This window comes from Lampetra planeri, chromosome 14 (assembly GCF_965212315.1).
Source record: "Lampetra planeri chromosome 14, kcLamPlan1.2.h2, whole genome shotgun sequence".
In the NCBI taxonomy this organism is placed as follows: domain Eukaryota; kingdom Metazoa; phylum Chordata; class Hyperoartia; order Petromyzontiformes; family Petromyzontidae; genus Lampetra; species Lampetra planeri.
Genome location: NC_136120.1, coordinates 14,448,140 through 14,464,315, shown reverse-complemented (window position 1 = coordinate 14,464,315; position 16,176 = coordinate 14,448,140). Strand labels below are relative to the sequence as shown.

The 16,176-nt window shown below is 50.5% G+C and overlaps 1 protein-coding gene across 2 annotated transcripts; it reads right to left on the bottom strand.

Annotated features, from left to right (window-relative positions):
• Window positions 1–20: 20 nt before the first annotated feature.
• Window positions 21–13,235, bottom strand: LOC144722437 (nuclear receptor-binding protein-like). Of its 2 annotated transcripts, XM_078600701.1 has the most exons (18): window positions 13,000–13,235; window positions 10,834–10,956; window positions 10,638–10,739; window positions 10,332–10,421; window positions 10,053–10,093; window positions 9,660–9,754; window positions 9,231–9,254; window positions 7,900–7,983; window positions 7,461–7,519; window positions 6,887–6,988; window positions 6,461–6,593; window positions 6,141–6,243; window positions 5,876–5,926; window positions 5,311–5,440; window positions 4,950–5,003; window positions 4,733–4,796; window positions 3,977–4,032; window positions 21–3,451 (listed from the first exon to the last, which is right to left on the bottom strand). In XM_078600701.1, the coding sequence occupies exons 1-18, from the start codon at window positions 13,138–13,140 to the stop codon at window positions 3,338–3,340; spliced, it is 1,566 nt and encodes a 521-aa protein (XP_078456827.1). In that variant the 5' UTR covers window positions 13,141–13,235; the 3' UTR covers window positions 21–3,337. The 2 variants fall into 2 exon arrangements, with proteins under 2 accessions (XP_078456827.1, XP_078456828.1); XM_078600702.1 differs by lacking the exon at window positions 9,231–9,254.
• Between the last annotated feature and the right edge of the window lie 2,941 nt (window positions 13,236–16,176).

Sequence of the window (16,176 nt, the reverse complement as noted above, 5' to 3'; positions counted from 1 at the left end):
CTAGGTATAGGAATACACAGTGACACTGGAAAGGATTTTTTTTTATTAATAAACTCAACACATAATAGGGGCGTTCTATAGTGTAACCTTTTACAATGAAAAGCTCAAATGTTATTCTGAATGTCAGACGTACAGACAACGCGATGTATTTTTACTCTGAGGCAAAGAGTAAAACACCAGCACCACCTCGGCCCACACCACACTTCACCTCGAGCCTAATCTCAAACACACACCATCTCATCATCTCACACATCATACACACGATCGCCTCGGTTTTCATTACACACAAACAAGGTCTTCAGCCAACATAACACACACCATGTCCTAAAAATCACATACCATCTCCTAAAGCTTCATTACATGCACATACAGCCACAAATGCCATCCTCCCTTGGCCCTTATAAGCACCACCTCTCTGGCGTTCAGTGCACACATACACATGCTCCTCAGCCCTCGACAAGTCTGCACCACACCTTCGGTCTAAATTCACAATACACGGTCTCTTTTCTATCCTACATCTACCTCATTTGTTTCAAGAGTTTTGTTTGGTTTTTCTGCACAGCTTCTGAAGAAGGCCAATGATCTGGATGGGCGCAAGTGCACACACACACACAGGTAGGCAGGCACAGTCATTTCCTCGTACAACAAAATATAAGTGCTTCAGATTCCAGCTCCAGTGGGGCACACGGTGGCCTAAATGTGCTCCTCTCTCTTGTGCTGACGTGACCACGCCGAACCGAGACAGAAACTCAACGCAGCCACGTTGACATCCCAGCCACCCCGAGCGACCTCTTAGCACGATTATCCTGCAGTACACGTCGTAGGAACTTCTTCACACATAGGGTTATGTCACAGTTACAACTTGTCATGGTTAATTATGCTCACATTTCATGCCAATCTCGACACAATCGCCATCAAATGCAGTTGTGATGCATGCCGATCTATGGAAAAGGTGGGGAACCTACGGCCTGCAGGTGGACATCACGCATATGGCCCACAGCCTCATGAGGCCTACAGTCCATAAACAATCCATTACTGCAAAAAATCTTATCAACACTAATTGAGTACTTGAGGGGGATTTTTCAGCCTGGCAACACCATTGGAAACATTAATGCGCCGAGTAACCTGTTACCTTTAAAGTAGCTTTGAGAACAAAGGCAATGCATACAGTCCAAGCGTGATCAAAGTGTAGTGTTAACTAATGTGCGGCTGCCCTCTAAATGTATTTGAAAGTCCTATTCGGCCCTCAGTAAGGAAAAGGTTAAATGTTGCCAGATAATCCGAATAAATATTTCAGTATCCTCGAGATTCTGCGACCATCATTAGGTGATTAATCATATAAAAATTGTCTCTTCCCTGTTCCCAATTCCGTCGACATAATAGCACTGTTACCACCTCTATTAAAAACATTTCCCAACCAAGCCAAACCCATTACATAAAAAACGAATATTACCGCTTATTTTTGGCAGCAATCTGACTCCATACTCTGTGCCACAACAGCACACGGTGCAAAAATACATGCCCTCTCACACGTGCCCAATCTTTACACACACATTCACAACTCAGTGGTGCACTCACCCCCCCCCCCCACACTTATGTGACCCCATGGCTCCAAGTGCTCCCAAAAGTTTATGGCGGAACTTCCCAATGGTCGCGAACGGAAGCACCCCTCCGTTGTCAAAACGACTCCAAATTTCACAAACGCTCAGCCAAATGCTCAACTGTACATGTATTGATAGCGGAGACTTCAATTATAAAAGTATCTTTAAACCAATCTTCTCGGCAGCATGAGCTCGCCCAGGCAGACACTCGCACAGGCAGACACTCGCATATGGTCGCACAAACCACATCTTCAAACCTCCTAGACCCCCCCCCCACCTCTGCATTTGTAAAAATGGCAACCTGCAGCTTTGGAGGTGCAGGCCCAAATCGGGGTTACTCGCTAGGGCTTGTAGGAGCCCCCACCCCCCTTACTTAGGCACTCTTTAGCACTGCCGTAGAAACGTCACGAAGTTAAAACGCGGCGATTAAAAGCACATGCGCGCTATAAGCAACGCTTACATGAGCAGCCACCGGCCACTTGTGTGGCCACATCCACCAACCTCCCCAAACACGGCGAGACGGGCCACCAGTTCACATGCACGCACAAGCCTGTCTGTCCCCTGCCGCCATGACACGTGTGCTGGTCTGCCAGAAGCAGAAACTACGACTTGACAACCGCTCCTCGAGCCTCAACAGTTTGTTACCTTGATCTTGCCTTGACCGGCACTCTCTGGCCACTGCAGTGCTTCGGCAGTTTCACCAGACGTCCCGCGCGTGAATGACCGCCACGCATGAACGTGCGTTACACAAGCCCCACTCCATGGGGCAAAACTAAAAGCAGCCACCCAATTCCTCCGTTGTTGTCATGGCGCAATTGAGTAAATGTAAGGTCAGATTGGATAAGTCAAGTTGTGTAAAGGTCAGGTCATGAGGTTGGCTCGTGGGGAGGTTGGCTCGTGGGCGACAGGGCCGGCCATTGCACAGACAAGGCCGCCAGTGGCTGCACGTAAGCGCCGTGCTGGCAAAGAAGGCCACGAGGCTAAAATGAACGCCTTACAAGCCGTTACATCATCACTTACAATTCGTCACAAAACATTAATGCAATATGCTTCATATTAAGCATTAAAAAGCCACAATATTATACTCAGCACTGCCTAGATTTGTGGGTCATGGTTAGTTTGAATATTCAGCCACAAGATGGAACACGGCTGCAATTGACTACAGCAGGTTGCTGAAGATGGAATAGGAGATGATCCCTTCAGCAACGGATGAACAGAGTTCTCTTACAGCCACCTGCAGCGCACGTCGATTGTGCAGCACCAGCAGGGGGCCAGTCGCCGGCTCCGTGGGCTTCGTGCAAAGCCCACGGTGCCCAGCACTAGGCCCCATCCGAAAGCGTGCATTAGCGGATTTTTCTAACAGCCCTGTGCGGAAAACAGGGAGTCGAAATCCCTCAAGAGCTGTGGATGCGCGACCAATTCCCAAGTCAATCTCTCACCCCTGCTCCTAGGCACACATCTTTAAGGGGGTTCTCTTATAATTCCTTCCTTGTTCCATTCGTTCGTTCCAATAAATGTTTATATTCAGGATTAAAATAACAACCGACAATGTATTATGCTGCTGGTGAAGCCCGCTTTCCGGGAGACCCCTTGTTTCGAATTTGCTTCAACATCACTGAGGATTCCTGGTGAGTTTATCCAATGGTCAGACAGTGTATACCAACGCAGCTGCCCTCGACAAAACTTAAGGGCTGAGAAGATGTAATCTGCTATGGTGACACGTACAGGCAGAGGCCCTAGGTGGAAATGGCAACAGGGGCATGGGGCCCATTGAGCGGAGCAGGGGGCCCGTTGGTGCAACAGCGGCCGAGGGCTTCCTCCAGGTATGAGGCAAGCAGGGGGCGGTCTGCCTGCATGCACGCACACACACACACACAAATAAGCATGAGCACCTATTATACGCTGCATGGTACGCAGTGGGGGTGGGCATGGCAAGCATCATGCCTGGCCACCTTGTGAAGTTTACACATCGCACCAGGTACTCATTTCAGGCCAATTTGACTTCAGGGAGGTCCCAGGACCATTTCAGCTGTCAGTCGCCACTGATGCTAGCTGTAGGCTGATATCGAACTCAAGTCGCTCGGTTTGTAGCGCATTGCGCTCACCACTAGTGTATACTTTGTTGTCCTTCCCCCGAACCTCCAATGAGCACAGTTGGCTAGGTATGGCGCGAAAGAAGTTCAACATACATACATACATACCACAATACTGTTCCAGACACACATGAACACATCCGCGTACAGACACAAAGGCACGCACGACGCAGGAACACAAACCAATGCATGCATTAACAGGAAGCCTCGTCCTGCCCCAAATAAGTGTATGGGTGTACGCATCTGGGCGTAGTTGCGTGTGTACATATGCACGAAGCCCACCTCACTTATGAAGCCAAATCGCACGAGCTCCCCGGCCAGGTCCTGCGAGCTGTCTCCTGAATGTGCAGATACAGGGAAGAGCCATGAATGCGTCAAGGGTGAGAGCAGCAGATGCTTTCATTTGGGTTCTTATACGTGCAGTGTGCTGCACGTATACAGATCTTCAGTAATTTACATAACGGTTTCCTACTTTTAACTGAGAAATTAAGAGAGTTGCCTTGGTGTGATGATCAGCACACTGCACCTGTAATCCAAAGGTTGCCGATTCAATTTAATCTCCAACACGGCACTTGGAACAATGAGGCAAATTTCTTAAATCCCCCCTGGGAAAATGGCTATAGCCCGCAGTCCATTGGCAGGTCCCGTGTGGTGGGGGCAGAGTGTGTGTACAACTGCCTCTTCCAAGACATCCGACCTGCATAGAAAAGTAGGCTAAATATCCTCTAGAACTCCCTCTCGTCGAGGCCCTTCTGCCAGAATTGGCATGAGCAGCATTTTCAGAATGGTACCGTTACCTTGAAACTGAGAAACGTACCAAGCAGCGACTTCAGCCGCCATGCTTTATTTACGTCCGAGGGTGCCAATAAGTGCAGATATTACAAAAATTCCACCGAGAACGATTTCCGCTTTCTGACTTTAGCAACTGGTAATCGATTCTAAAAACGGTTACAGGTTTACCGGTTATCATTTAACAACCCGATATGTAACAAACACGGTCATGAAGTCACAAGGACTCGAAAACAAAGCCAGTCTCACCCGGCATGAGGTCACAGCTCAGCTGCCGGTTCAGCTTGTCTTCCAGCTTCAGCAGCAGCGTCAGCTGTGTCCACAACCACAAAAGCGAGCGGTCAGCGGGTCTGCACACTTCCCTTCCTCACGGTGCCCTCCGAGTGCCGCCCGGGTAGAGGCACCGCTACCAAGGCCCCAACAATCAGCGGCGCGCGGTGCTAGGGTGTTCCGTGCCAATACGTACGTGTCGCCGCGCCCCCTCCTCCAGCGCCTCGATGTTGCACTGCACATGTACCACCTGGGAGTGTAACAACAAGAAGGCTCGTGACAGCCTTCCTCCACACATCGTCACACACGCAGGGAAGTGCTCGACAATGCCCGGCAAGGGGTGTGGAGGCCGTGTAGAATGCGGTGAAGGGTACAGCACCACGCTCTAGAGTATGGTTGAGGGTGAAGCTGGATGGTGTAATGTGCAGCAGGATGGTATAGAGTGCATGTACATTGAACTTCTTGAGCACCGTACGTAGCCAACGGTGTTCATCGGAGGTGCGGAGTGTGGTGGAAGGTGAAGCACAGTGGAGGGTGAAGCAGGGCAGCGTTCATACCTTGCGTGTTTCCACCTCCGTTGGCTCGGGCGTGGGGCTGCGTTCAGACTCGGGGGCTGCAGGCGATTGGGCGCGCGGAGAGTGGTGTGGCCGAGGCAGCCCAAACGCGGTCAGGGGGTAGATCCCATTCCTGCTCGCCCACAAGCGCACGCGCAAAAGAAAAACATCCCCCGTATAGCCCATTACAGATCGCAGAGACAAGTGTTGTTCACGAGCACCTTTAAAGACTGGGACAGCACATTAGGGAGTGGGTGGCAAGTACCACGCCGGGCCGCTGCCGTCTCCCCAGTGGCGATGTTTATACACCGCATCAGGTAATCATTTGAGGCCGAGTCGACCTAGGGGAGGCCCAGGATCAGTTCAGATAATCGTCACTGGTGTTGGCCGTGAGCGGGAATTGAACTCTGGTTGCCAGGTTCATAGCGCAGGTCGCTAACCGTTACACTACCGCTCCCCACACAGTACAAGCACGCACACACACACACACATCCATCCATGCATGCACAGGTGGAACAGGTGTGTGGACGAGTATGAAAGGTGTGCATGGCAGGAGATGTTTACGTACTTCACATCTTCCAGGAACTTGTCAAGCTCCAAGGCAGACACTTGAGAAAATCTGAAACAAAACATTAATCATCAAACACAACCACGGCACCAGATACTCACTTCGTTCAAATGTCCACCACTGTTATTGGTCACGAGTGGGAAACGAACTAGGGCCGCCAGGGTTGTAGTGCAGTGCGCTAACCAATACACCACCCCAACGAAGCGTTTGTGGTATGTGTTGTCGGTCCATGCCCAAGTGTGAGTACCTGCTGCCCGTGTCTCACCTCCACTGCCGCCCGTCTCCCTGTACGCGGCGGATCTCAGCCAGGACGCCGTTGGGGTCGATCTTCTTCGTCATCTCCTCCACCGCGTTCTCCGCCATCAGATCTGAGTGGTCGATAATGGGAGGAGTTACACCCAGGATTTAACCGTGAGGTGGGATGGAGCGAGCGGCAGTATGTGGTGGTGAGATGATGTGGTGAAGAAAGCGAGATGGTGAGTGCGGTGGTGAATGAAGTGATGTGGTGAGGAGGGGGGCGAGGTGGCGAGTGAGGAGATAAGGGAGGTGATGTGGCGAGTGCGGTGGTGGTGGTGAGGAGCTCACGCTGGTGGTTGAGGAAGCAGTGAGCGGCGAGTAGCTTGAGTGAGTGAACCTCGAAGAGCGCAGCGTGGAACAGCAGTGAGCGTGCCGTGGGGCGGACACCCGCTCCCGCACACAGACACCGCTGAATCAACTCCTGGGTACACGCAGCAGAGCGGCGCGGTATGCAGCAGCAGCACCCGCATAACGTTCCAATGGAGCAGAGTAGAACACAGCAGGACACCACACAATGGTGACAGCGCAAGACAACACGGAAAGACAGATCACCATGTCACAGCATGGCAGGACACCACCCAACGCCACAACACAGGAGGACACATAACAACCCAGCATACCACCAAACACATCAAGACGCACAGAACCCCACGGAGCCCGCGTAACCAATACGCAGAGCGGCCTTATGCTGCGGCTGCGATCTTCACCACTCACCCTCTGTAATGGATCCTCTAACGAGTTGATTGCACTACTGATGGCTTCGTGTGACACCAGTGTAGAGCAATCTCCATTTCCCTGGATCTCCAGTACTGCCATCTGAACACACAACCACAGTTTTCCATCAACATAGGTAACACACACACCAGAAGCAAAATACAAATATTACCTGTATAGCCTTAAACAGACTGTGGAAGGCAAGTGTCATGCTGATGAGTTTGAATAAGAATGAAACTGGTCTATAGTAGTGTTCGTCTCACGGCTGTCTGTTGGTTGTCCTCATCTTCACAATATATTGATGGTGGCCAAATACAAACTAACCACAATGCAGTTCTTCCGAATTGGTTTCACATAATACGTAAGGCTAAATTTTTGTACATGCAAATCTTTCTGAGTTGTTGAATCCTGTTGGTTTTCTGGCCTGCACAAATCTTTCTGTTGCGAGAGATTTCCTCATCATGTACAGATATTAACACACAGACAGCACACAGACATACAGATGGCACAACTATGCAGGCAGCACAAGCAGCAAAGCTGGCATGCCTGTAAAGTGCGTGGTGAGGATTCTCACCTCGAGGGCACAGATACCGAAGGAGTAGATGTCCACGGAGGTTGTCACCTCTCCCACAGCTGCACTCGCGCACAGCCCAAGAGCAGCATGAGAGCAGGCCTTCTTGTGGCCACATACCAAATAGGCATCATGTAATAGATTACAAGTGTGCGTAAGGTCAACTTCAAAACGCGTAATGTAAGCTCAAGTATTATTTTTAGCATCGCTGTTTTCAGTTCTGCACAGCAAACATAGACTCTTGAGTAAACTAACCGTCAGCCACCGACATGACAGAACGAATGTTCCGATGTTTACACCCACTGTGCGCATGGGAGTGAATGTGTGCGCACACACACAGGATACATTACGAGGTGAAGGCTGTGATGCTGGTGACATCAAAGTGCCTGTGCGATCTACTGTGGCGGTCGCTGTGGATAATTTTGGGTTTGTGGTTATTTACCCCCGTACTCCGGCGCAAAGAAGTGCAGGTTTTTCTGCTCCTCCCGGTAGGTCTTCACGTGGTTGTGAATCGCGTCTGGTGCCACTAGAGGGCGCAGAGCATACTGTGAGCACACTCAAGCTGCCATGAGCACACTCCTCACCTGACACACACAGTCTAGTTGAAGTTTCAAGTTTATTTAGTTTAACAGGTGAGAACTCGTGACAAGGATAGTCTCATTTGCAAGAGTTACCCTGGGGCATTAGTTTGCCAACAGGAGGCAACAATTACTAAGTGTAATCCCCAAGGAGTAATTTGCGGTATCATTTTGAAATTTGGATGACGCCGGTACACAATGGCCTACTCTTGCAAATGACATCAGGGGATATTTAATGCCCACTGTGAAGCACAGTTCATATAATTAAGGTTAGACAGGCAGTAATAATCATGGAGGCCACTGGATTAGAACTGCGAAAATCTATAACAAGCAGCGAAAGTGCTACTGTTAGGCCACGTCACCGTCCAGAGCGTGACAGAAGAACACTCAATCCAACATATATGCTCACGCACACTCACTCCGAAGCACTCTTATAGTGACACAAACGCACTGGCACACTCCAAAATGCACACACACTCGGACAAGCACAAAGCCTCAGCCTGACACGCGGGGGAATTGACCATCGCTGCAGCATGAATCACACACAGGACTGTCATTCCAGTATCATCGAATCGAGACCAGATATGAACTCATCACTAGTCTCATCACTTGGCCACAGAGCGATCACCCAGGTGTCACCTTTACTCAAACAGGGATCGATGACCCACCTGGGTTAATCACTCACGCCGAGGGAACTCGGGGTTAATCACAGGGCCAGCGTGCACATGCTCCACAAGCACTTGCCCCAAAACCGATAGGGCGGGTGTGCGTGAGGCCATGGGGAGGGGGGGGGGGAAGCAGGAGGTGTGAGTGGGACGGAACGTGAGGCTACGGCGTTGGGTGAGATGTTAGAGGATTTGAGCCACGGTGCCAATCGGGTTTCGCCAGGGGTGACAGCAAAAACGGCAATAACATATGAAACATGAAGAATACAACGAGGATCTGCAACTACGCCCAGGGGAGGGCTTTTGACATTGATCGACTCCGACTGTGATCATTTAAGCTATGGAAATCTTTTCAACAGAAAAAAAATCCAGCAGCCACAATTTTCATTGGCCGAAGTTAACAAGCAGATGCTGAAGCAGCCGCGAGGCTGCCTCCCCTGTCGCAGTCAGAGGCGCCCGCCAATCAGACTACGAGTACCGTTTACTGATTGTAGCAATTGAAGACAATGAGGTAGAAGAAAGTTTCTCACCATTGGCAAAGATCCTATGCCAGACTGTACACAGAATGGGAGCAAGCAAGTTATTAACATGAGAATGCATTACAAACATCACGATGTTTGGCAATGGGCTCACAGACGGCAAGGAAGGGCGCGATGGCCATTTCATCCGTGGCTGCCTGGAAGCACACATGGGTTTTTACCCGGCAGCCATGCCGGTGCCACCCTGGGAAACCAAACACAGCCGTCCGCTCGCCAATATGGCGAACACAACCCCAGTGCCAGTCATTATGTATTTCAAGTCTCGTTGAGCTCATGTGCAACAGCTATGCTGAGACACGCTGGTCAGCCCGGCCGACCGGATGACTCTGCGACGTAGATATGAGGCTAATGCAGGCATACGCCAGCCCAACGCGTACACGGTAAGATTTACGAGAACAGTGTGACCGCCTGTGGCCTCACCAGAGCCAATCTTGATGAGGCCGTTGTGTTGCATGAAGATGGTGTCGCACGTGAGGTTGCCATGGATGATGGGCGGCACGGAAGAGTGGAGGTACCTATGGAGACACGGGCACACCCTTGCTGCGCCATCACTCGCCCCCCTCTCCCCCGGGACATAGCATGGGTTAATGCTGGAGATTTAAATTACCAAGCTAGGATTTATCCTCCCTCTCTCACCTTTCAGAGACTCACTAAACACCCGCAGTGCTGATTTTTAATTGGGGTCTATTTCCATTGAAAAATGCAGGTAACCTGTGGTTGAGCCTGTTCCGTGGGGAGCGGCAGCATCGTAAAAGGGGGTGGGTTTCCTTCACCCCAACACTTGCCAACCACACGACAGTGCGCGATGCCCACCTGAGAGCCGACAGGATCTGCGTGCACCAGCGCTTCCAGGCCTGTGGCACACATACAATACCACTCATACACTAAGCGTGGTGGAATTCTCAGTATTATTAGTGTGCATTCGTACTGTCCATGGCACGATTCTGTGTACAAAGCACAGAGGACGAAACACACACATAGCACCACTTACAATGTAAAGAGACGAGCACCTGCAGTGTTTGATCGCTCGGAGCACATGACTGATTCATAGAGCTCCTTGATGAGACTGGGCATGGACGGCACAGCACCCACCTTCTCATTCATGGTCTTGTGATTCTTCTTGGTCTTCTTGAGGAACTGCTTGAGGCTGCCTGAGGACATGTACTCTGTAATGAAAATCACCTGTGGAAGGAGCACACCTGTCAGCACCCAGCATAACCGGGCACTCCCCTCACTGCTGCTGCAGCATCTCGCGTCGCACAGGCCACGTATGGATGCACGTTTGACTGATCTCCAGTAGAGCTGCACGGCTGTCCAGATGAAGCTCTCAGCTTTGCCACGGCAAGTCACACAGTGGAGCTAAGCACACACTTGCATGTCACATTTGTATGTGCTCACCCGCGCCTTGTTTTCCTTGATGTCCGTCCAGTACTTGTGGAACTTGACGATGTTGGGATGCTCTAGCTGAATGAGGTTGTCAAATACTGCCTTGATCTTTTCCTGCACAAGGGGGTAATGGGGGTAGGACACAATGAGACGCCCTCATCCCCATGACGTGCACTCTGCTCTGAGGAGATGGGTCCAGGAAACTCACCTCCTGGGCCTTGAAATTCTTCCGCTCAGAGAATTGAACTTCATTCCACACAACTTCCACGCCCTCCTCTGTGTCCATAGCCAGATAAGCACTGTCGATACCCGGCACATTCCGCTGGTTCACCTTCAGATGCACACGGGCGCAGATACACACAGACATGTGTGAACACACACGCATGGTTCACCTTCCCATTAACACACACAACAGGTGCCACTTGCCAATAATGAACAGTGACACCACCAGTGCTTGTGCCAAGATAAGTGCACAGAGGCACATTCACACACGAGTGAACACACTCGTATGCGACAACCCCACAAGTACTCCCTGAACGCATAATTCACGTGCACATGAAGCTCCACGGAGCCGTAGGGCTAATCACAGAAATACAGCCACTCGCATTGGCATGCACCATCTCATCTTGCGCATGTACAGCTTGCACTCGCATAAGTCAGAGCAAACACTTTCACAGCACACACGCGTTTACTGTTCATGCTGGCAACCCACGCTCACATTAAGCATCGTGTTACACTCTTGTGTAACGGCGCTACGCTCGTGTGTCACCGCTTACGCTCGCCATGGCCTCGAGTAACCCACTCTTCCCTCACTCGTGCCGCCTCAATGGCCGCTACCCGCATCATCCACTCACCACCCATGCTCACCATTCATCTCCATTACCATCACCATCCACCTAAATTAACATCTATCAGAATCAGAATACTTATCTATACTGGAGGAATCCAATGAGCTATAAATATTTTTTTTGCAGATGTCCAATAGGTGCGGTTAAGAACCTTACTCACCTATATTATCATTTTCACCATCCAACGGCATGAATATCCTCACCATCACCACTCACAAAACTATTTTTATTCACTTTCTTTTCATTTTTATTACGTTATTCTTTTTTTATATCTACGTGACTTTACCGAACGAACCATTGAATATTAACCTACATTACCATCCTCACCATCTACAATCAACTATCACAATCGACCCTTTCTATTTACCTATATCATCATCGCACATTCTAATCCACCCTCACCATCCACGTCGCCATCCATCTGGTAAACAGAACGCACACTCGCGCTTTTCGTCACACACGAACCCTAAACACTCCGTGATGCATCACATCCACAGAGCACTTTGGAAATGTTGAGCAATTACCACCATAATGATGTTTCTTTTAGAGGGAGACACATAGGCGGTGTTTGTGAGTTCTGTGAGTTTGTGTAAACACGTCTCCAGCAGAGAGAGGCGGCCTGCCTTGTCTCGCTTCACCAGGACACGAAGCTGTTCGTCACTGCCCACCGGCGCGTTAAGAGTGCGTTCAATGCGTTTAATGCGTTTAATGACGACAGATCAACTATTTTCCAAGTTTTATATGGTCCATTATTTAGTAAGTAAAACGCCATTCACACAAGGCATCATAGCGCTTTACAACAGATTTCCAGTAAAAACCCTTAACATTAAAACTGAGACAAACAACCCTACACAGACGGATAGGAGAGAGTAAATACATGTATTTTTAGACGAGCCTTAAAAGCCTCGACTGACGGAGCGTCCCACGTTTTCACCAGGGTTCTACATTGGGATGTTTATCCAATTACTTATTTCAAGGAATGTTATGTAGGTAACCCTGGGTACGTGGAAAATATCCATACATAGGAGTGAATAACACCTAAAGGTCCGCACTGATGTGAGATACATGCACTCGATGTATTGCCATCTAGTGGCCACATAGCAACCCAGCGAATTTTGAGTCGTACAAGATGCAGTAATTCCTGCGTAGTCCACCAATAGTACATCGCACCAGTTTGACTCAAAGTCTCTCTCATCTCCACGTCTTGCGCCCGCGTCTCCTCCTGACTTCCAATGTCTAACGACATCGAATCACGTCTCCGAAAATCTGCCTGTTCCCCGGCTCTCTGTCTTCCCGTGTCACCGTCTCAATCCCCCAGTGTCACGCTATCTCCCCGCGTCTCTCTGCCCTCCGTACGCATCCCCGTGTGTCCGTCTCTTCCCGTGTATCCGTCTCCCCGCATCTGTCCCCCCGTACGTCGTCTCCCGATGTCTCTGTGCCTCCCCCGCATCTCACCGAGATCGCGGCCTAGCAGGCCGACCCAAGCCTGCCGTTTTGCCTAAAATCCCTGCCGGGAAGAGCCTCACCTCCTCCCTCCGCTTCTGCCATCGTCCGCAGGGGCTCTCCTCGAGGATCTCGCTCTCGTCCTCGCTCTCCTCGTCGTCCCCTGCGACGAGCGTGGCGGCGTGGCTGTCCCTCTCCCGCTCGCTCCTCTCGGCGCCGGACATCGCCTCCGGGACGAGACGCGGCGGAGCAGACGGCGACTGCGAAGGCGGCGCTCGTCCTCCCGCAAATGGCGACCTGCGCGTGACGTCACGGCGGTGTCGATAAGGCGCGCGGGCGTCGTTTTACAGTCGCTGGTGACGTCACACATCAGAAAGGGGGTGGCCGACCAGCCACTTGTGACGTCATGTACACCCCTGGCACTTGCATCCATTACGCTTGACGTTTAGTGGCTTTTATTTCAGCAACTGTTGAATTAAACGAACGTGTCCAGACCAAACGCCATCAAACAGAATTCGTCTCAGCAAAGCAAACTGCGGCTCCCCGCTAGAGAGAGAGAGAATCAGGCTCCTCACCTAACATGGCTGCCGGAGTGACTCAGGGCTCTGTCGCCCACAGCCACAGCATGGCCCTGCACTGGAAACTCTCCAAGCCCAACGACCGGGTTCAGAGTGGAACCCATCGCAACGACGACGACTTTGCTTGTTGTCTTGCATTTTCTAATTGATCCACGGCGCTGGATATCACAGTGGCGGATCGTGATGTTCCACGAGGTGGGGCTGTTGCTGTTTTGAGTGGCCTCTGAACATACACTGTATGGTGTTTCTAATTAAGAAAAACGTCATATTCTTTGGTTCTTTCGGTAAAGTCACGGAGATAGAAAATAAAAGTAAAAAACCCACGACGTTTCGATCACAACACAAGCGGTCTTCATCAAGCGGAGAGAAAAGAGGGAGCAAGCCTCCAAATGCAACTGCACATATAAGATATATTATATATAACATATATAATATATTATAATAATAATATATTATATAATATATATTATATATATAATAATAATATATATTATATAATTTAATAATATATATTATAGATGGGGGGGGGAGGGGGGTAGATATGGGGGGGGAGGGGTTAGAGATGGGGGGAGAGGGGGTAGAGATGGGGGAGGGAGGGGGTAGGAGGAGGGGGTAGAGATGGGGGGAGGGGGGGTAGAGATGGGGGAGGGGGGGTAGAGATGGGGGGGGAGGGGGGGTAGAGATGGGGGGGGAGGGGGTAGAAGGAGGGAGGGGGTAGAGATGGGGGGAGGGGGGGTAGAGATGGGGGGGGGGTAGAGATGGGGGAGGGAGGGTAGAGATGGGAGGGGTGTAGAGATGGGGGAGGGGGGGGTAGAGATGGGGGAGGGGGGTAGAGATGGGGGGGTAGAGATGGGGGGGGAGGGGTTAGAGATGGGGGAGGGAGGGGGTAGGAGGAGGGAGGGGGTAGAGATGGGGGAGGGGGGGGTAGAGATGGGGGGGGGTAGAGATGGGGGGGGAGGGGTTAGAGATGGGGGAGGGAGGGTGTAGGAGGAGGGAGGGGGTAGAGATGGGGGGAGGGGGGGTAGAGATGGGGGAGGGAGGGGGTAGAGATGGGGGAGGGAGGGGGTAGGAGGAGGGAGGGGGTAGAGATGGGGGAGGAGGGGGTAGAGATGGGGGGAGGGGGGGTAGAGATGGGGGGAGGGGGGGTAGAGATGGGGGAGGGAGGGGGTAGAGATGGGGTGGGGCATTGCACCTCGCTGCACACACCCACACTGCTGACGGTGGAGGTTGACAAGAAAACGCAAATCAAGTCATGACCCAAAGTGGTTGATGACATCTTTCCAATGATTGCTGAGTTTAAAACCGTCGTCTCGGTTGAAATTGTGTCTGTATATGTGGATGGCATCGTGAACGAATCTTTGTTGATAGCCAGTCGGCTTGCAAAGTACCTTCGTCTTAGAGAAATCAATTTCATCTGAGCCAGCCGCATTAAAGTAATGATCAGCCACGGCAGAAGAATTGGTCTATGCCGTGTTTCAGATCTGCCTTATGTTCACGACCACGGTCCGGGACATGTCGCTTAGTTTCCTCAATGTAACTACTGCCGCAGACACAGCTTAGTTTGTAGACGCCGGGATATTGCATGTCAGGAATCTTGTCCTTCACAGATGGGATCAGATCACGAATTGTACGCACTGTGTTATCTACGTGACTTTACCTAAAGAACCAAAGAATATGAATTCCTGCAGTCACGAAAGTTTTAAGTAGAAAGAAAAACCTCGCCATGTTATTGGCCTTCCCGTAAACGTTGTATAATTGTCTTATCGACCAACGCTTGGCATTTATAAACAATACAAAACAATACTCGTAGTTTCTTTCGGTAAAGTCACGTAGGTAAAAAAAAATCACGACGTTTCGATCACCAACACAAGCGGTCGTCCTCAGGCGGAAATACCCACGTGACTTTACCCAAAGAACTAAAGAGTATGGATTCCTGCAGTCACGAAAGCTTCAAATCAAGATGAATACGAAACAAAACAAAGCAATGAAATGCTGTCCCCATGACGCTCAAGTCGGTTGATCAGAGCCCAGTTGCTTGACATTCAACTCCTCCCACATCGTCATCCTTGCGAATTGAATATTGAGGAGTGACTCCACGGCGTCCGTTGCTAATTCTTCGTGTGCTGCACCTGCTGCACCTCCTGCCCTCGCCGTCGCTGTTGTTTCCTCCTAGAGAGTGCCGGCCGTGAGCTGCTGCTGCTGCTCCATTTGCAGTGCCACCTCGCGTTGTGACGTCGTCTCTCATTGCAGCCCTGAACGCGTTGTCTCAAGCGGCGTGGCTCCAATGGGAAGCTGCTCAACGCAGTGCATGAAGGGAAATCTCTCACTCGGACGCCTTCACCGCCGCCCGAGACCTCCCCTAGGCACAAATTAGACTGTGGCGTTGCAGCGGTTTCTAATATGAACTTACAATGTTATCTTCATTAGACAATTCACGTTCAAAGAATCATTATAATTAAAAAATAAATTATACAACAAAATAATGTAGAGAAAAGTAGTTATATATAAAAAAGAAATGTATTTCTCATCTCCAGCTGCTTGGTGGGGCGGCGCCACAACGAACCGCTCCTGGTATATCAATTTGTAGTTTGTCAAAGGAAATGTCATTTTAAAAGTTATCTCATCAGCCGTCAATTGTAGCTATGTTCGTTTGGCCCGAGAATAAATGCATCACCACGAACG

Excerpts from the sequence above, each read along its gene's own strand:
- LOC144722437 (XM_078600701.1), bottom strand. The coding sequence starts at position 13,140 with ATGTCCGGCGCCGAGAGGAGCGAGCGGGAGAGGGACAGCCACGCCGCC. Across the intron at positions 10,740-10,833 it reads AGAATTTCAAGGCCCAGGAG|GAAAAGATCAAGGCAGTATT; the intron begins GTGAGTTTCCTG and ends CCCCTTGTGCAG. Across the intron at positions 6,244-6,460 it reads CTGCTTCCTCAACCACCAGC|ATCTGATGGCGGAGAACGCG; the intron begins GTGAGCTCCTCA and ends TCGACCACTCAG.